The sequence below is a fragment of the Mya arenaria genome, chromosome 4 (assembly GCF_026914265.1).
Source record: "Mya arenaria isolate MELC-2E11 chromosome 4, ASM2691426v1".
Lineage (NCBI taxonomy): Eukaryota > Metazoa > Mollusca > Bivalvia > Myida > Myidae > Mya > Mya arenaria.
The window spans coordinates 34,188,153-34,210,222 of NC_069125.1; the positions used below are offsets into that span (position 1 = coordinate 34,188,153).

Consider the following 22,070-nt stretch of genomic DNA (forward strand, 5'->3'; position numbering starts at 1 on the left):
AATCTTCCTCAATAAAAAAGAAAATTGATTAGCGTTGTGTACTTTTATAAGATGCACTTTTATTTAAAGATGCACTGTTACACACAAATCATAAAGTGCTTCTATAAATACAATTGTTTTAATTTACCGATAAGGATGAGTAACTATCGAAAGTCATTTGATATTTGTGCGTTTTCAACTATTAAATACGCGGTTACAACCATGTAATCAGTACTCAAAATTTTCCATAAATGCCGAATACTTAGTATTAGTTAAAGGGTGTATCACTCAAAATTCATGTTTGCGGTTATACTTGTGTATGCATTGATTTTAAATACGAGTACCACTTCAATATACCCAAGTAAAGTAAGTCCGCTATTGTGCATTTTATTTAAATCAGGAGTTATGTGCATTGAGTAAATGTGTTGACAAAGTTTATATTACGCGACATACTATCATGATAGACAGGTCCGCTTTAAAACCCGATGTAGAGCGTTAGAAGGGAGGTCGGAAATTAGGCCAGACTGTGACGTGGCGCGCCAGAGGTCGATATGCGTGCACTGCGGCCAGGTAATATCTAGTTCATACTAGTCGACAACGGACCAAATTCGCTTAAAGCCGATACCATTGTATATATAGGCCAAATACTGTGTCAATTCAATAGATAAACTCTTTGGTATTTCAACTGTTGAACGGTCAATAGTGTATTGTGCTTGGCGTGTGATCAAAGAATAGAAGTATATAGTTTTCAGGTTATGAATTTCATTTCTTATCTTGGCGTTGTTTGATAAAGTGATTATGACAGACGAAAGCGAAAGTGTTATATATATTAACTCTAGGATTAAACCTTGCTGTTTTTAGAGAAACTTGAAGAAGAAAAACTCGGATCTTTTTTGGATTGATTAATTATATTGTGTATTAATAATATTTACAAGTGTATTATGAGGAGTGAACGGCAGATATCTCGGGACCCTACAGAAAGTGCATTAACAATAAGGAACAATATACGGGAGCCGACGATGAACGCAGGAATGGTGAAAATGGAGGGTGGTGTCGTCGGATTGAACATAAATGTAGCCGCCGACCGCTTCCTCGTCGGCACCATGAACGTCATGCAAGAAAATGGTATGTAAACACGGGCACGATCATGTTCTTCGTAAAAACTTATTTCATTAAGTCAAATGTGTTACCGTTTAATCTGTATTTTTCTAAACATCTAACTAGTAACTTAGATAACGTGGCTATCATTAAGATATTTTCAATTTAAAGTCCAAAATATCTTATGAATGTAAACAGTACACAAATTATACAAAAATAGTAGTAGTTGGCGTAGTAATTCCCTTTTAAGATGTTTGGAGGAATCGGGGTATGTACTTCATCGATATAATAATTTAAATCACCTATTAAAACCTCAATCTGTGTTCACATTATTTCATAGATCTCCATTCTTAAGGCATTACAAATAAGTCTGCTATCTTTAATATAGTGGATCGAATACTCACCCTGATTCATTTAAACCCCGAAAACGTTTTCGGATATAGGAATGAATGGCAAGACATGGGACTATGATTAACCCGGTTTATAACCTTGTGGTGAGAAACGGGAACACTTAATTGTCATATGAATAAAGCACTTGATAAACTGGTACGATCTGGTTTAATTTCAGGAACGTTATTGCAGTTAGTGTAAGGCTATATGTTATGATTCAATGTTTATTTCAAATTCAATATTTATATTTATAATCGGATACTATGAACAACAGAAAACCGTGATGAGCGATGTATAACTTTTGTCCGACAGGTTATAATGGTTCTTATTGTTTCACGGTGTAGGAATAATAATAATTGGAAAATTACGATATTAAAATTATAATCATTTTCATTATTATTTAATAATAATGAAAATGATTATAATTTTAATGGGATGATGGTGGTGGTGGTGGTGGTGTTGATGATGATAGTGATAACGACAACGACGACGACGATGATGATGATGATGATGATGATGATGATGATGATGATGATGATGATGATAAAAATGATGATGATGATGATGATGATGGTGGTGGTGGTGGTGGTGGTGGTGGTGGTGGTGGTGATGATGATGATGATGATGATGATGATGATGATGATGATGATGATGATGATGATGATGATGATGATGATGATTATGGTGGTGGTGATGATGATGATGATGATGATGATGATGATGATGATGATGATGATGATGATGATGATGATGATGAAAATAACAATTACACATAGAGAAAGATTGTTTGTTTCAGTGTAATATCGCTTTTTTTCACTGAGTGAGCCAAAAAGCTGTAAAAGCTATCAGTAGCACGAGTGGCGATAGTATGCACGAGGTGAAATATATTGTTATCTTACACTAAAAGAGCCAGTATACAAAAGCACATTTAATTGTGATTTTTAAAAGCGCGCAAAAATATATACGAACGTAAAGTAATGACGTCGTTAAAATTGTGGCCCAGCCCAATGCGTATTGACGTGTTTTTTTTTGGGAGTGAGAGCCGGTCCAAAATTTTAAAACAGTAAAAAAATCAAATTATTGTGTCACTGGCTGAAACATTGAAATACAAATTTATTTCACCGAGGCCTAAAAAATTAATTATGTGGTTAAGGTAACATCTTTTCCAAAAAGCAGGTAGGGTAGGTAGGCTGTATGTTAGAACGCTTTTGTACTCAATGGGGAATTGTGTAAAAGCAATCTTCAGTATAAAGCTTTGTATAATACAAATTAAAAAAAACACAAAACTATATATTATGTTATATCTTTTGATAACCGACAGGCTATAAAATAACACTAGCTGCTCCAAGGACCATACCCCCCCCCCCCCCCCCTTTAATCGACCAGTTGTACTTTTCTTTTAATATATGATAAATAAAAGTAATATAATACGCCCAAAATGCACCATTTTGGACTAGAAATTGTTAAAAGTTTCGAGGGGGATCGAGTACCCAAAACCCACCTCCTAGCACTTTTACCCAAATTAATTGCGGTTCTGTGGGAGGGGTGCAAGTCAAAAGGTCATGCCCCTAAGTTAAGCCCCCTCTAACATCAAATCCTGGATCCGCCTATGAAAAACGTTAGAGTTGGTACCAAGTTCGTAGGGTCTGGTAACCAGAACCAGATTTTTTTTTTAGTCCTGATAAATCTCTATAAATCACCAGCAAGAAAATTATAAACACAATAGTCCGTTTTGTTGTCAATAACCCAATAAGCCAAATAGTTCGTTTGTACTGGGACCAATCACAAACCTTCTCCCAGGTTTGAAGCCATTCGGAGCATCTCTGTCATTTTTATCGAAAACATCGGCCGAGGTGTTCCGAATTGTTTGAAGCAATATTAAACCGAACAGACTGAATATTCAATACTTTTTCCAATATTGAAGTTTTAAGTTACTGATATTTAAGGTAGCTGTTGTATTTTCGTATGTGAGCCATTGGTCATGTTAAGTTTTGATGTTCGTTGAACCTGTTTAATCATTTGAAAAGATATTTGTTGAAGATTACTTATATGTAAAATAAATGGCTGAAAATACACTAGCTAACCAGGGGCAAAGCTATCCCTCTATTCATGTGGATTCATAATTGTGCTGGGGGTGGGGGCATGCCCCCTCGGGAAATTTTGAAAACCATGGTGCAACCGGGGCGTTCTATGGTGCTTTTTTAGTACCGGTAAATGGACAGTTTGAGGATCATGCGCATACTGCAACTTTGGCTTTTTTTCTTTCTTTTTTTTTGTCAGAGTCATGTGGATTCAGCCCGTTCTCGCGTATAGGCAGCTACGCGCCTGATAACTAGATAGGTTGGTTATATAATACGGCCCCAGGTCTATTTTTCAATCTTTCATGCCTAATAAATCCTGTTTGTAATATAATGCTTGGTATACTTTAACATTTTCTTTCGCTACATATGAAACACTTTCAAATGAATACCAGAATAATATAACAAAACCGGGCGCTCTAAATTTACTTGCATACATTAAAGATGTACTCTCACTGATTGATCGTACTGACAAATTCTTCTTTTTTGTCCTTTAAAGCTGCACTCTCACAGATTGTCCGTTTTGACAACTTTTTGTTTATTTTTTTTGTCTTGGAATGAATCGATTTTGCGTAAACGTTCAGAAACCAGAGATACAAAATTGCTGACAAAAGTTCCGATAATAGTTGTTTTTATTTCAGTTCGAAATTGATGTTTTATGGCTTTAAGCTGCAATCTTAACAGATTGAACGTTTTGACAACTTTTTTTATGTTTTGTCTTGCAATGAGCCAATCTTTGCGAAAATCCATGGAAACCAGTTATATAAGACCGCTGACAATAAATCAGATCGCAGATTTTATTTTAAAGTTCTAAAATTGATGTTAATTATTTTTTCTTAAAATGTATAAGCCATAACACATTAATAACGTAATTGTGAAAATCTGCGATCTGATTTTTTGTCAGCAATCTTATATTATTGGTTTGCAGATATTAACGCAAACAATTTCTCTTTCCAAGACAAAACATGTTAAATTGGTCAATCTGTGAGAATGCAGCTTTAAGGCGTTCCTAAGCTTTAAGAATCTTTAAGAAAAAATGGAATTTTCGGCAGTTTCCTAAACGATTGAAATCTGTTCTAATGTGAGTTATGCTATATGACTGAATTGAAAGCATTGAGACAAAAACTAAACAAAATGACAACACTGTCAATCTGTGAGAGTTCAGCTTTAATGCACCATTTTTGCATAACTGTCTGGAAACCAGTGTTACAAGATTGATGACAAAAGATCAGATTGCAGTATTTTATATTTACGTTCGAAAATGGATGTTTTTTGGCTTAATGCGTTACAGTTTACGCTTGAAGAAAAATGAAACTTTCAGAAGTTTATCTTACAACTGAGAGATCTAATCGATTGTGAATAATCTAAAATGACTAAAATGAAGGCATTGATGCACAAAGAGACCAAAACAAATGAGTGTCAACATACAGATAAAGTATAAATGGGATGTCTCTTTTCTGGAGCAGTTTCGCTGCGTTTTTTTGCAAATTTACCTGTTTTCCACAATACTGTAAATAGTGCAGATTGCTCAAGCAAAGACTGTTTATAATATGTTATTTATTTACGAATAATGTTTGTTTACAAACACAATATGAAGTGCAGCCGACCCATTTTTCTAATGATTGTTTTTAGACAGCTGAAGTTTATTTTGAAATTTATACAAATACATTTAAAAACTGGTTTAATCATAATTGTGCTGTTGCACGAAACCTTTATTTAGAAGCACACTATAAGTATCTATCATGTGTTTCCGGTACGGATAGTTTTCGATCCGGACCGGAAAAACATGATTGATAGTTTTTCTTGCATACCTTAAATTATGAATTTGTGGAAAAATTGACGTAGAAAACGCACTTTTGTACATTTCACCAAAAGCGCGTGCGACGTTGTGTACTGACGTCATAAAGAGCAGTAATTTTAAATCACTAAAAATAGCGTTTTTTACGATTATTTATTTTCAATTTTAATTAAAAGTCTTGCTAACATATATATTTGATTGCGCTTTATTGAAATGGCATAATATACTTTTCATAAACCATACAATAAATGAAATAAGAAGTGGCGCGTTGTTGCAGCACCGGTCACATGACCGGAAACACACGTCCGATATGCAAGAAAGGATCTTTTAACTTTAAAATGATAAATTAGATGATAACAGATTAATATTATGTGATCGGAAAAAGAATATTGTCCGTAAAAAAGGAATATTGATTATAAAAACAGACATTGAAAACTTAAGAAAGAGCAAACCTCAGAGGGAGTTTGGAGGCTTTTTCAAGAATAAATCTTCAAATTAATTACCAAAATACCACTCAATGAATTGCGTGAATATTTTGAAGTACTGTGTAAAAACACTGTTGGCGGTTTTAGGCATGCTTGCCTGAATGCAGTAACAGTTTTTGTTATTGTTGTTCTTGTTGTCGATGTATAAATCACAATGCAAACTATTTTAAGAATGATAACATGTATAATGATTTTAATCAACCAAATAATTATTTTTAAGAACTGGATAAATCTATTAACTGTACAAGAAATTTAAATGCTGTTGAATCATCGAGATTATGTAAAGCCTAAGGCAGTGATAATATGTTAAATGAATATTTTGTCGAAACTGTAAATATGGTATCTTCGCATGTATGTAATTTGTTTAACATTATATATTAAATTTGGGGTTTTCTCCCGAGTAATGGACTGAAGTCATTTTGACCCCCCCCCCCCCCCCCCCCACTTCCATCCCCCTCCCCATCAAAAAAGGTTCAGAACCTGATATTAATAATAATAGGGGAATAACTCTTGTCCGGTGTTTTTCAAACTTATTTGCCACTGTTATAACCAAGATATTATTCCGATTGCACGATTCAGATTTCGAAATGGGCGCTCTACACTTGATGCTGTTTATATACTGTTAATATCTCTGAAACAGAATTATTCGTTTGAAAATAAAAGACTATACAGGGGCGGATCCAGGAATTGACGTTAGATGGAGCGTAACTTAGGGGCGTAACCTTTTGACATGCGCCCCTCCCTCAGAACTGACAGGATATGGCATAAACTGTTTATGTGAAATGCGGAGATACTCCCTGAAGCATGTTTAACCAGTTGGAGTCGGAAATGGTGCATCATGAGCGTATATTATTACCTTTTCCCCACCCATATTGCAATAAAAATTATTGATGTTTTATGCATTTTTCTTAAACCGTTAATAACCACTAATAAGACACCCGTTATATATGTCGTCGATGTTGTACAACTACAGATCGTCACGATTAAGCGTTCGTTGTACTTTAAGGAGGTTGATAGAGGATTTCATTGCCCGGTGGTTGATTCTAAATACATTTATATCATATTTAATATTCAAATATTGTTTAATACCAGATTGCCTCAACCGGGACTCGAAGATCACCGAGGATAGCCGTTGTGTTAGCGGCGGCTCTATGGAAAAGGAGGAGTTGGGCGACGGCCGCTTTGACCATCTGGTGTCTACGAACGTCAATCTACCGTACCTACATTTCGCACTTCAGGATGCCGCTAAACAGCTCACTGCACAGAACATTCCTGTCCAATCTGTTAGCGTCGACGAACCGCCGTGTAAAAAGCCTCGCCCGAAATACAAGCCTTCACGCCCGCCGCTACTTCCGCCCTGCCGCGTGTGTGGTGACCGAGCTTCCGGTTTTCATTACGGCGTCAATACGTGCGAGGCATGCAAGGTGATTGTAGCAGAAGTTTTTAAAGCTGCACTCTCGCAGATTTACCGCTTTTACAACTTTTTAATTTTTTGTCTTGGAATGAGCAATTTTTTGCTCAGATATCTGCAAACCAGTGATAAAAGACTGCTTGCAAAAGATCAGATCGCAGATTTTCATATTTCCATTCCAAAATTAATGTTTTATGGCTAAAACTTACTAAAGGTTTAAGAAAAATGCATAAAACATCAATTTTTGAACTTAAATATAAAAATCTGCAATCTAGTGTTTTGTCAGCAGTCTTATGACTGGTTTACATAATTTTTCGCATAAATTGGCTCGTTTCAAGACAAAAAATAAAAAAAGTTGTCAAAATAGTAAATCTGTGAGAGTGCAGCTTTAAAAACATACGAGAGCGTCTGTAGCCAAAATCTTCTTTGTGTTCTGAATTAATAACAATCTAAATTGACGGATATATAAATAATAGATATCAATAAAGACTTCACCCCTCACTTACTTTGTACTTTAAAAACCTTAAGTCACTAATGTGTGTAGTTTTTATGTATTATGGTACAGTTCATACAAATTCATTACTTAATGTATGATGCAGTTTAGACTTCATTAATGAGACAGTTTATTGATCTCGGGCATTTCTTTCGAGAAAATTTCTTAACATTATATCTTAAAATCACACAAAGATTTTCTGTATGTCCGATTTGAAGGAATAAAGAATACAGCTGTCTTTGCACCGTGCTAATTGACCTTCAACGTCGCTTTCAGGGCTTCTTCCGGCGCAGCATATGTAAGACGGAGCCCTACGCGTGCAGTAGTTCCCAGAACTGTCTGCTGGTACCCGGCAAGCGGACGGCCTGCTCCTACTGCCGTTTTCAGCGTTGCCTGGAAGTGGGCATGTCCAAGGGCGCTATCAAGACCGGCCGCTACACGCACGAACTCCGCTCAAAGAACATCATCGAAGTCAAGCGTCTGGAAAAGCAGAACAGCGGTGAGGCGTTTGATGAGAGCACACATCGCAACCCCTGCTTGGTCCCGGTGCGACAGGCGACCACCGAAAGTCATGACAACGACCAATCGCTACAAACTGTCCTCCTGGAGGAAACATTAACTGTCCTCGTGTCAGCGCAAAAACACTTGTTTGAGTACTTGGATGACTACTACCGCGAAGAGCTGATGTTGAAGAGACAACAAGACGTCTTTGTAAGTTTCTTGAGTGAGGTTACAAGTTTATCTGCTAAGGTACATTTCGCGGTAATCAAATAGATCGCATCTAAACTAGAATGTCTAGCTCACCATTATGCGTGTGCAAGACCAAAAAGTAAGTCCCCTTATTTCAAAAGAGTAAAAACTTTATAGAATGGTTTATAGTTGTAATTTCTTTTCAGGGGTCCAGCATCGTCGGCAGCCACGGTACTTTCTTCCGTTACACTTCATACATACCGTGGGACAATTGACTGACAAAATCTTGTTTTAATGAATATGCATGAGGCAGGAGAAACAACTCTCCTTCCAATGAATTCGCAAGTTACTCTGAAATGTAAATTCAATAGCTTAACAGTGTCAGTAGCCTCCGTGGTCGTGGGTCTTGACTACTGCCAAATATTATTGTAATGAGAGGGCGGACCCGGTTTAACTCCGGCCATTGGCAGAATATTTTTCAACCATAAAGCATCTGGTACTTTGCGGAACCAATGAAACTGCCTCATTAATTATTCATGATTACGAGATTTTCTTAACCAAATTGCCAACGGTACACAACGAAGCATAGCGTAGTGTGTATCGGGGGTATCCGACGATGGGGGTTCAGTATCTCGAACAAGCTTAAGTCCCTTATAACTACATGGAACAAGATAAGCTTGGGTATTATTTGAGTAACTTTCTTATCTTAATAGAGTAGTGAGACATTTACAGCCGAAGTTGTTTTAATGATAAACATGATGAGGAACTACTTTTTGGTATGTGAAATCACTTGAAGAATAAGCATGTAATGTCGCTAAATGAAATATGATTCTAATACCTGATATGCTGTTGTTGTTTGTTTTCTTTAGAAATTGGGCGCCGGTCCCTGGCTGTCATACTAATAAATCATGTTTTTCGTTATTTTCAGAGGAAATATGTTGAAAAGAAATGTCAGTCTCCTGGTGCCGCGGAAAGACTTCCCCTGATCAGTGTGAAAACTGAGTCTGCAGACGACGGCCACCGTCGTCCCTCATCCTCACCGGGTTGGCACGGCCTTGACAATTGTCGGCCAAACTTACCCGAGGGGGGTTCTTCTTCTGCCGGTCGCCATCGGTCCAGCATCTTGAATGGACTACTTACACAGAGGAATCTTGCACAAACACTGACTAATGGTGTACACGAGTTAAAAATAGGCAATACAAGAAATCCCCACAGTCAGAATCCAAGTGATCTAGATTTTGGCGAGTTTAAAAGTGACGCGAGTACAGGCACGTGGCATAAACCTTCGCGACACAACAATGAACACGAACGTCACGTGCAGGCGACAGCTGCCCCGGTATCTCCCGCGCGCCAGGAGCGGACGAAGGCTGACGTGATGTGTCAGGTGCTCAAGGATATGGAGCAGGGCGTCCAGGGAATGCTCGCCTTCGCAAAGAGCTTGCCGGGATTTAAGGATCTGAGCAGGGAGGACCAGGCGGCTCTCCTCAAAGGTACGATGATGAATATTTATAATGAGAATATACGCTTAAAATATGAAAGCGATACATATTGCAAAATGCGGTAATCCGTATTTCACTCCAGTGCAATACAACCGTATTACACTCGCTGACGTCACAAGCATCATTGCGCGATGTGAAAATGACTTATAATTATCATTATTATTATTATTATTATTATTATTATAATCTAGTGTAAAATGGACTTCCTTCGTTTTCAGCTTCGCGGTTCGACATTTGGTACATAGGACACATTCGCTGTTTTAACGTCGACCTGAAGGTGGGGGCATGTGAGTGGGAATTCCACGCGGAAGAGCTGGCACAGGTTTGTTCAATTTCGCCACAAATGCAACTTAGGTTGTAATCGTAACAAATCGGCCATCTCCGGCAAGCTTCGAGATTGACAATAGTAAACTATGTCGGATACTGGCCGAGGTGTTCCGATTGCTGATCATGTCTTGTCGAAGAACATTATAAATTGAATGCGTTTAATTCATCTTTATACCGGTTTATATGAACTGATATCCGCTTAAATTTTGTTCTTTCGTTAGAGTGATGTACATTTTTGATATTATACTGCTTAACTTGACGTATTTTCATCGCAATGTATCCCTTGAACAATGATATGGATTTTAGATTATGGCTGTTGAACCCATATTATTTTGGTATCACGTCAAAGGGATTGGCTTGTAGGAATAGAATATGTAAAAACACCGATTGTTGTATTACCAACACATATTTTTGGCCTTGAAAGATAGCAAAATTGTCCATTCCATATTCGATTTTAGCTAAAATTAAGCACAATAATACAATATGCCATAACTTTATATATTATCTATTTTCTGTCCTTTCGTTTTGATAAAAGTAATCAGTAACCGATGTCTTTTCAAATGGCACTTAAATTAATTTGGTCACTTGGCATCAAATTTAGCATAAACATTAGCCAATGGCACAATAAAATGACAAGCATATTTGTACATCGGATATCGGTGTGTGTGTGTGTAGGGGAGGTGGGGGGGGGAGCTTAGTTTCCCTCGCCATCGAGTAACACCCATTCGGCGATCCAATTTTTTCCCTAACAACAATACTAATTATGTATCAACTGTCTTATATAAATCTATACTTAGTCTACATTTACAGTCGTGTCTGTATACCAGGCCAACTCTTAATAGCTCATGCATGGAAGTTTTTCACTTGATTATATAAAAACCGATTTAATCGATTCTGCGGTATTTAAGTATTAGCGACCCGATAATTCAACCATCCTACCTATTATATGCGTGTCCAATAACTGTTCCAAAAATGCCAGACGAAGTGTTTTATATGTAAAGCGACATCTGACTGGTTTTGTATCTACAAACGATTTCTATTGAAAAGCTTAATATTGAAACGAAAACTGGATTTCTATGCTAATACCAATCATCAATACAAACATTTTTTCGTCAGGGAGTCATTTATGAGAAACACATAAATTGTGTACAAAAATTGTACATAAACAGTTGACTTTAATTTTTACGGCTTGCTTTCCCAGCCACCTGCTGTATATATTTCAAAGAAGTAGAGTTATGTATTACAGGCTTTGGATATTTTCTATAAGTGTTCGATTTTTTTCTGGGAGGTACATGTAGGTTTTGAAATTGGTAAATTGAAACTTGGTTGGTATGTCCTATTTCATGATACAACCATAATACAATGGTGTACCACAGTTAGTAAGTCAGTAACCGAAGTTAACCACTTTGTTATCGCCCCTGTAGGTGTGGGGCGCGGACCTGGTGGAGCTGGCGTTCAAGCTTTCAAGACAGGGCCTCACTCTGCAGCTTACTAAGGAGGAGACCGCCGCCTTCCGCGCCGTCTGCCTCACTTTCTCAGGTATGTAACCACTTCCGCCATCGGCCGTGAGGCCGCTTACTGTCAGCTTTTTCTGGTAAATCACTTAAGAATGTTTATAGTATGTCACGGTTTTGGGTAAAGGGGCTTCAATCTACATTATCTAGGGTTACTAGTACTGCATTTCTATCCTAGAGGTTGTATTCGGTTGAAGCTGGAAGAAATAAAAGTACGTAAAAATATCCACGAACGTCAAAAACACATGTCAATGGTTTCAGTGTTAGGCGGTCTTATTAAAGTCGTTCGAAATCAACGACCTCCTGACTAATAACTCTTTTATTAAACCTTATCGGTAAATATCAGTTAGTCTAAGAAGACACCCAGTAGTATATTTCGTTTTCTGACGTCCTTTTAACATCGCGCAATAATACATGTTTTAACGTAACGTCAATAGAGTTGGGAATGAAGAAAAGTGATTTTTCGATTGGCATTGCTTGTAGACTTACAATAAAGGTGTATGATCACAATCAAAGTAAATAAAAACTTCTGTATGATATCTAAATTCATCACTTTTCATGGCAATAATTTTAGGACGATGGCTTGACTAACGCACCCCAATATTTAGTGACAAGAATGAACCACTCTCGTATTAGCAAAAACAAAGACTTTAGTGAAAATATTCATGTTTGTTTTATAGTAAAGTGATACATCTTTTTGAAGATGTTGTCATTTTAATCTCGAATATGGATATATTTATAAAATCCACCAGTATTTGACAGAGTTATGGCCCTTTGAGTTTTTCATTAAAAAAAGCAAGCCAAAATAGGTCAAATTCAAAACCTCTGAATTAAAATGCTCTCTCTCTATAAATATTTCCATATCTGGCAATGTCTGAGAATGTAACTGTGTCTGCTCTTATTTCTCATCTGAAGAGTTGTTAAGCTCTTGACAAAAAAATAATCAGATGTTGTTGTGAAAGAGGACATAAAACGTATTCATGCGAGCCAATATATTTTTCTCGCAAGCTATTATGACATTCTCTATTAACCGACCTTGACGTCTTCCCAAGATAGAAATAGTGCGTGCAATTGGGTTTCATCAAGGCTTCTATAACGACATTGAAAACAGATGTTCTTATGTAACAATAACAATAGATGATAAGTTTATATAACTCTAGAATAGATCACCATTTTTTTTAAAAGTGATTATGAAACAGTAAGGTGACCTTCAAGTTCCGTAAGGTGTGGATTCATTGTCATATTTTTGCTTTCTCCATTTCAGACCGTTGCCCGACGTTGCAGGCGCGCGCTCGGGTTGACCAAATGCACGCGCTCATGTGGGACGTGTTACGTCAGGCGGTGAGCAGACGACACGGGCAGTACAACAGGTGGTTCAGTCAGGCCATCAGCTTTCTCATGCTGCTTAGAGAGTTCGGGATTAAGTTCGAAAAAGTTTCTAGCGAGGTTCAACTTGACTGGTCAGTGCTTGCGGAAAACCCGCTCCTCCTCTCGGTATTCCTCAGCTGATGGACGCCGCCCGCCGGAACTCAGGAAACGCTCAACTTAACTGTACATAATGTCGTTCAGGGTCCATTTATGATCACCAATGGGCATGTTTTAGCGAGGTCCGTGCTAGCGGTCAGACCGCACCTCTGTGTGTTCCTCAGTTGACAGACGCTGCCCGCCGGAGCTCAGGAAATGCTCAACATGTGAGGTATCAATGTACTATCATCAATGGACCGTACATTGGATGTAACATGTTCAAGTGCAATTGCTCAACTTGACTTTGTATAGAAACTACTATTTGTGGTACTAGTCATACAAAGGGACTCATGAATGCTTTTTAATAACGAATCCCTTTTTGTGATTATATATTTATTTTAACTGAATGAAAAACAGTGAAAAAATCGGAAATGTGAATGTTCTTTTGATAAAATACTGTGATATTATTTGAAACGAAAGATCGAAATTTATGTTAACAATTTTTCATATCTATATATATCTCATATGTATGTAGCTTAAATGTCCGTGAACGAAAATTTCAGAACTAAGATAAAGTCATGAATTTAATCCATAAAGGTCTTGGAGTATACACGAATTGTTCTACTAAGGAGTGCTTACAGTTTGAAGTCAAACAACTATAGATTGCATTCCGTACACTCAGCTACCGCACGAAACATGATATCTAATATCATGATCTTATATGACACTGATATTACAAACGGAGTGGTTTATGCTCGAGTGGTGCACCCTTACCCCACATATGTGCTAGAGTGGTGCAGCCTTACCCCACATATAAGCTAGAGTGGTGCAGCCTTACCCCACATATGTGCTAGAGTGGTGCAGCCTTATCCCACATATATGCTCGAGTGGTGCAGCCTTACCCCACATATGTGCTAGAGTGGTGCAGCCTTATCCCACATATATGCTCGAGTGGTGCAGCCTTACCCCACATATGTGCTAGAGTGGTGCAGCCTTATCCCACATATGTGCTAGAGTGGTGCAGCCTTATCCCACATATGTGCTAGAGTGGTGCAGCTTTACCCCACATATGTGCTAAAGTGGTGCAGCCTTATCCCACATATATGCTCGAGTGGTGCAGCCTTATCCCACATATATGCTAGAATGGTGCAGCCTTATCCCACATATATGCTCGAGTGGTGCAGGCTTACCCCACATATGTGCTAGAGTGGGGCAGCCTTACCCCACAGGTGCTCGAGTGGTGCAGCCTTATCCCACATGTGCTCGAGTGGTGCAGCCTAAAACCGCACATGTGCATGAGTGGTACAGCCTTACCCCGCATATGTTCTTGAGTGGTGCAGCCTTACTCCGCCTATGTGTTCGAGTGGTACAGCCTTACCCAACCCATGTTCGAGTGGTGCAGATTTACCCCACTAATGTTCTTAGGTGGGTTTACCCAACCCATGTGCGAGTGGTCTGCCTCTTGTACAAGGCTGCTCATTAAATGTAGTAGCATTGTTTCAAAAGCACAAAAAAACAACATATTGTTATGGTATAGTAGTTATTTGTTATTGTTGTTAACAATTATTTGTAATTGTTGTTTTGTCAATAAAATGTGAACGAATTAATAAATGATTTAATTTTATCTCCCCCTGCGAAAGCTGCATCCAACACAATCCCCCAAATCAAAAACAACAACAGAAGTGATAGTCCAAACACCAAGGAGTGGCCAAAACTGTTAACAGCTACTGTATATAAACAAGAGCTATCGCGAATTATTGCTATAAAAATCATATTGTGGAAGTTTGACCTTGAGATGAGAGCGCAAATTTGATTTGCGACACACTTTCCTTTGGTGGCCTACATTTCTCTAAAGTTTGAGTGAAATCTCAGGAATTGTTACACAACTATGGCCGGGACACAAAGTAAATCTTACAAAATCCAAATGGTGGAACATTTTTTGTGACCTTGACCTTCTACACGCGTTTCCATGGTGATCTACAAATCAGTTTGATTCAAATCCTTCTAATATTTACAAAAATATGGCTGCGACGGACGGACAGTGCGATTACTCCATCCATTTAATCCGAGACATAAAAACGTGAACAAAAATGGAAATATTGTATTTCTTTATTTAGATATTGAAATATATAATACATGATCAAAACAAATATCCAGTACTATATAAGTATTGAATACATAATGCTTCGAGTTCTCGTACACATAAATAAAAGCAATCCGAAATACCTTTAAACTATAAAAGCTAATGACCAGTATTTTGAATAAATTATCTTCAACCACCTTGAGTTAAAAGATTTAAGCAAAGAAATTGTGATGAACTTGTGAATATTGACATATTATTTCGAAGATTTATATCTTTAATCATACACTGGCTTTATAATTTGTACATAGTCATGTTATATTCATATATATGTTTCGCATGACGTGTTAATCATACATCTGAATAACCCATATTTAGTTTGTACATATAAAAATTATTTTACATAAGTATCTCCCTTAAGGTGAAAATATTGATATGAATTGATTATGTATAATTACCATGCCAATGTAAATGGTTGTAACAGAAGGACTCCGAATATCATAATACCTAAACTTTTTGATTACCGTAAACTGATAAAAGATTTTCGTTTTGCATACTTGCAATCTATCTCATAACATATTTTTTAGTGAAGAAATTGACTTAAAATCATTTAATGTCTCGTTCCTCATGACGTCATCATGTGTATGCGCCCTCTGGTGGGACGGGGATGGCCTCCGGGTCCAGGCCGAGCTGCTTCATCTTAACGGCCACGTTGAACAGGTACTCGTAACACTCCGCCCTGGAAAAGTCACAATATTCCTCTCCCTTAAACCAATATAAATGTTTATGTGTAATCGTAACTCCTCGGCCATTGAAAACCATGGTAATCGATGGGGAATGACCGAGGTGTTCCGATTGTTTTTGTGTGATGACGCCAGGAATGAACTAACAAATGATTGTAAAACACGCTATTACAACAGTATAGTAATCGCTCGTTGTCACAATGCATTCGGAACTCCTCGGCCATTTTTATCGAAAACAACCCCGGCTGTATACGGACGGTTTACAATGTCAGAAACATATACATTTAATTAATGATATAATTCAAAGGTTTACAAAATACTTTAACTGATGTACCGGCAAACATGCGAATAAAAATGGCAGACGAGTTCCGAATGTGGCACAATGCTGCGCGAGAGAGTTGTCCCAAAGGAAACCCACTTTTCCGGTCTGGTGACCACCACGTGCGAGGTTGGTTCGATTATAATCTACGGCAAAAATCACAGTGTACAATTCTTCATTGCGTTATATTATATTGACTAGTTTTTGAAAGAAATATACCGTTAACACTTCATTATTTTAACAAAATAATGTTCAATTGTTGTAATGGAAAAAGCAATATACATTCCCTTGGCACGTTGCCAGGTGGGTCCCCAGACGTACATGCCATGACGTCGTATGATGACGGCGCTAGTTTCAGGGTAATCCCGCATCGCGTTAAGTAAGGAATCCTGCAACCATAGAACGAGTTAAACATAAAACAACTGTTACAGTAGTGCTTGACCTGTTAAGAATTTCGAAGTTATTCACGATTTATCAACACAGGAAATTGATGTGTCAGTCGTCTGCGTTGTGAAAAAGTGTTGGCTTCTTAGTACGGAAATCGTACCTAGCTATTCGAACAGTAAACAACCATCCATGAACAAAGCTGAAATATGAATATTAAAGAAAGTGAGTTGGCAACCGCTTTGGGTGTTCTTATTTAAATTATTGAACTGGTCCGTAAGGTGTGGCATTAGTATGGTCAAAAAAAGAGCGCCGCGGAGTGAACACAAACGCTTGTCCGTTCATTTCCGAAAAGGTGCATAACTCGATAATTGTTAAAACTAGAGTTATGGGCCTTGCTTAACACGTGCGTATTATCTTGGGCAACATTTGAACTATGTTTCATTCGATTATCTTGAAGTTTTTGAGTAACGGTCAAAGTTTTGTACGCCGACCACAACACATCGTCGGAAACCCCGGTATTTATTTCGTTTACCATTGAAAACATGTATAACAAACATAAATTTTGAGTGATACACATTTAACTTCTTACTAAATAATGCATTTATGGAAAATATTAATGACTGATAACAAGATTGTTACTGTGTATATAATAGCTGAAAGCTCAGAAATATTAAATGACTGGTGGGTCCTTAAAGATTTACAGTGATCAACTATCATCTCATAAGGTAGATATATCATGTTTTCTGCACCTTTCTTTCAAAATAAACAGGGTATCCTTCATAAAAATCATTGTTTTCGATACGTATTCATCCTTTTCTGTAAAATAAAGCAATGGTATTAATTGTGGTACATCTTATTTGGGAGTTAGATTTAAAGTGCATCTTTAAGTAAAACCACGGGGCTTGGTGACCACAAACCAAACTCAAATAGTCGCCCATCCCCGGGCCCGGAATCTAACCCGTCCGTCTAGGTGAGAAGCGAGTGCGCTTACAACATTGCTGACTGGACAACCTTGCTAGCTCATTTGTAGTTCTGAAATATGTAATATATAAGCCTGCGCCTTTAAGAAGACATAGGAGGAATACATATCCACTATTATGATACCAATAATTATTTGTAAATATGTATTAGAAGTAATACATACCACAATTTCATCTTCAGTGGATTTGTTTTCTACTATGGGCACAATTAATGTGTCGTAGTAATCAAAGTGTTTTTCTGAAATGAAAACCAAAAGTATAATAAAACAATCTAATAAGAACGAAAACTAATGATCTATACCCGGCCAAAAATCCCATTCGACTACGCATTTGAATATCGATACAGTCGGGCCCCGTTGGCTTTTACTCGCTTGGCTCGATTTCCTTTTTGCTCGCACTGGATCTTAAGGACAGTTTTCTTTCTACTGAAGGTAAGCATTCCCGCTTGGCTCGAATTTCCCGAGGCTCGAGGGTCCATAGGAGTTCGAGCCAACGGGGTTCGACTGTATTTCAAAACAAATATTTGTCATTCACAACTATTATCCAGTTTTGGAAATGTATATTACCTACAGTTACATGCAGGTAAAATACTGTAAGTTGATTAATATTTATGACAGCGTCAAAAATCATGCTTTATATGAATAGGGGACGACATCAAAAGTCATATATATATATATATATATATACTACTATATATATATAGTAGTTTTTATAAGCGCACCATTGAATCCTTGATTACATCTTTTTAGAAAGTGTACTTCCAAGTAAAATATTGATTTTCTTCAGCTCAAATTTAAAACGCAAACTACCGTGAGACGATGTTACCTGAATTGGATTTTTTGATTCCCTGTATGAGTTTCTGGTGGGTGATTCGAAACTCGACCCCAGGTGAGAGCATGGACACCATGACAGCTCCCGTGTTATGGAGGTGATATACTGCCCCGACCCCTGGAATACAACGTCAGTAGTAGTTTTTTTCACACTAAAGGCGTCATTTTGAATTAAATTGGGAATGCCAAATTTGTCTAAAAATGAACAGGAATGCTTTCAAAAATGTCATACTGGGTGTGGGTTCATAGTGATTAAGTTATTAATATAGCTATATACCATATAATGATTATAATCAACAAGAGCGCCACGGAGCGAACAGCTCGTCTGTTATTTTACAGTCCAAAAAGGAGCATAACTTAACAGTTTTTAAACCAAGAGTTATGTGGGTTGCTGTACATGTGCGTTGCTATACACGTGCGTTGCTATACATGTGCGTTGCTAAACATGTGATGTGCGTTTGCTATACATGTGCGTTGCTACTATACATGTGCGTTGCTATACGTGTGCGTTGCTACTATACATGTGCGTTGCTTTACATGTGCGTTGCTATTATACATGTGCGTTGCTATACATGTGCGTTGCTTTACATGTGCGTTTCCGTTGGTAGACATGTGCGTTGCATTACATGTGATGTGCGTTGCTATACATGCGCGTTTCTATACATGTGCGTTGCTATACATGTGCGTTGCCGTTGCTAGACATGTGCGTTGCTATACATGTGCGTTGCTTTCCATGTGCGTTGCCGTTGCTAGATATGTGCATTGCTAGACATGTGCATTGCTATACATGTCGGCGTAGTTGTTGCTATACATGTGCGTTACTTTACATGTGCGTTGCTATACTTGTGCGTTGCCGTTGCTTTACATGTGCGTTGCCGTTGCTTTACATGTGCGTTGCTATACATGTGCGTTGCCGTTGCTATACATGTGCGTTGCCGTTGCTTTACATGTGCGTTGCTATACATGTGCGTTGCCGTTGCTATACATGTGCGTTGCCGTTGCTATACATGTGCGTTGCCGTTGCTATACATGTGCGTTGCCGTTGCTTTACATGTGCGTTGCCGTTGCTATACATGTGCGTTGCCGTTGCTTTACATGTGCGTTGCCGTTGCTATACATGTGCGTTGCCGTTGCTATACATGTGCGTTGCCGTTGCTTTACATGTGCGTTGCCGTTGCTATACATGTGCGTTGCCGTTGCTATACATGTGCGTTGCCGTTGCTATACATGTGCGTTGCCGTTGCTATACATGTGCGTTGCCGTTGCTTTACATGTGCGTTGCCGTTGCTATACATGTGCGTTGCCGTTGCTTTACATGTGCGTTGCTATACATGTGCGTTGCCGTTGCTATACATGTGCGTTGCCGTTGCTATACATGAGCGTTGCTATACATGTGGAAGATCTTTTAAAACAAGAATGTTTATTTATCGATGTAATAAACATGTGCAATATGTATATACTTCGTTAACTCTGCAGAAATATTTTTAACCTACAATGTGTTCAATATGTAATGCTACATTTAAAGACTTACATATTTCTGTCTACTGCACTTAAAATTGTTATTTTTAGACGCTTATGATAACCAGATAATTGCATGTACACTTTATAAAATATTACTGTGTATGCATTTCCTAAGGGCGTACTCCCCATGGTCCTCATTAGGAAGACAAGAACGTTATTTCTCAAAAAAATAAGAAGCAGTTTATTTCTTTATAAAGAAGAATGTCCCTTGATAAACTTGAGTCACCAAAATGCACACAGAAAATATCCCAATGAGAAAATATTCGCACCTTTCTGCTTGGTGTAGATGGCGTTTATGAGGGGCGTGCACGTGCTCTTGGAGAGGCGCTTCTCCGGTGACGGCCCCACAATATCCACTCCGTCCACCGTCGTCACAAACAGGTCCTCACCCTTAAGTATCCATGAGATGATATAAGAATATGGACAATTAAAAAAAGGATCATTAAAAAAAGTTCTGGGAATCACCGTTGGAAACCCTCAATTTTTTAATTAAAATCTGGGAAAATAAATATTATTTATTATTTTGATGTTTGTTTTATCTTTTTTCTTACCAACTGACTATACAAACGGGAGGGTCGGTGCCTATTTCGTAGGTAGGGTCAGGTAACCCGAACCAAATGTATTTTTAGACCCTACCTTGACCAGATCCTTGTTCACCCCAGACGGAGTCGTGAATAGCTTGTCACTGTAAGCAAATACAAAGAGTATTAGCCAGGTTTTAAAAAGGCCAGGGCGCTTCAGATAAGATAGTAGTCAATTATTCTAAAAAAACTGGTAAACTTTTTGGTTTGATCAAAGTTACCCAAACTATAAATATAACTGTTGGTAATTGTTGGTGTTTTTTTTGTTTTAGTTTAAAATTGAACAAAAAACTGTAAAGAGGCACTAGTCAAGGGCCCAAACGAAAATGAACTAGGGACACAAACGTATAAGCCCCTCATATACAAAAACAGGACATTACCAATTTCCTTGTGTAGACACCAAATTAAAAGTCACAATTCAGCAACATATAAAACGTTATAAATGGCAGCTCTGTTTTCACAAACATTGCTTGTATTGTTTAATACATGTATGGGATCTTACTGAAAATACATCGTGCTAGAATATCACCAGTAACGGACGTACCCGCACTTGATACTGAGCGCCCCACCCGTGCCATACATCCACCCGAGCCCGTAGAACTTCTGACATAGCGCCGGCAGCACCACCCGTGGGTGTTCCTGTATTGCAGAATTGTAAGAAAACATAAAATAATTACATCATGGATATATTTCTATGTATTAAACGGTATACAAAGCACCTGCCGTAAGAACATTCAGTGCTTTGATTCCACATAGACTTCTTCCCGGTTAATTACAAAAAAAATCGTGATGGTATTAGAACATACTCGTTCGTCCATATAAATGTTATCAAAGTTGTTATCAGACTTCGAAATAACACAAAGTTATTCACACATTTTGCACAATGAAAACAAAAACAAAAAAGAGCTTTTAAAAACGATTGAATTGCTTTTAATATCATCACTCTGACATGTTACGATTACGAACGACGTGCATTCTGTACTGTAGATAACTAATCATGTCAAAAATAAACCATATCAACCAATTGCGTATATACATATATGTCTTACCTCGGAACTAGTGGAATCCTTCACGTCAGAGAAATTCTTGTATGCTTCCATATCGGCCAATGTTTACACGCCCTATATACTGACCCGGCTGTCTTACAATCTAATAAGTGTGGAATTCTATTTTTAGAAACCGAAGGTAATCAGAAGGAAGAAATTGTGTCAAGTCTCAAGGACAATTATTGTACAAGGGCGAATAGGCCAAAACAATGAGAAAGGTTGGTGTTCGCTTCGAGAAACTTTTAATTGTCCAAATACTTTCAAGGCGAGCATGCTAAATAGACATAACCTACTGGGCGAGTACCTAAATTGGAACACTTTCGGCACTATCACGGTGGAGAACCCACGTGACTTATT

General features: G+C 37.9%; 2 protein-coding genes across 2 annotated transcripts; one reads left to right on the forward strand and one right to left on the reverse strand.

The window, feature by feature from the left end:
* Window positions 1-285: 285 nt before the first annotated feature.
* On the forward strand, window positions 286-14,827 carry LOC128229728 (nuclear receptor subfamily 1 group D member 2-like). The gene is made up of 8 exons (XM_052941537.1): window positions 286-345; window positions 444-1,104; window positions 6,921-7,252; window positions 8,009-8,443; window positions 9,351-9,912; window positions 10,140-10,243; window positions 11,673-11,787; window positions 13,027-14,827. Exons 2-8 carry the CDS (start codon window positions 921-923, stop codon window positions 13,269-13,271), a joined length of 1,977 nt encoding a protein of 658 aa, XP_052797497.1. The 5' UTR covers window positions 286-345; window positions 444-920; the 3' UTR covers window positions 13,272-14,827.
* A 490-nt stretch (window positions 14,828-15,317) lies between these two features.
* Window positions 15,318-21,850, reverse strand: LOC128230346 (methylthioribulose-1-phosphate dehydratase-like). The gene is made up of 8 exons (XM_052942536.1): window positions 21,717-21,850; window positions 21,212-21,306; window positions 20,723-20,771; window positions 20,356-20,476; window positions 18,561-18,683; window positions 17,900-17,973; window positions 16,651-16,757; window positions 15,318-16,045 (listed from the first exon to the last, which is right to left on the reverse strand). The coding sequence occupies exons 1-8, from the start codon at window positions 21,765-21,767 to the stop codon at window positions 15,943-15,945; spliced, it is 723 nt and encodes a 240-aa protein (XP_052798496.1). The 5' UTR covers window positions 21,768-21,850; the 3' UTR covers window positions 15,318-15,942.
* Window positions 21,851-22,070: the final 220 nt, after the last annotated feature.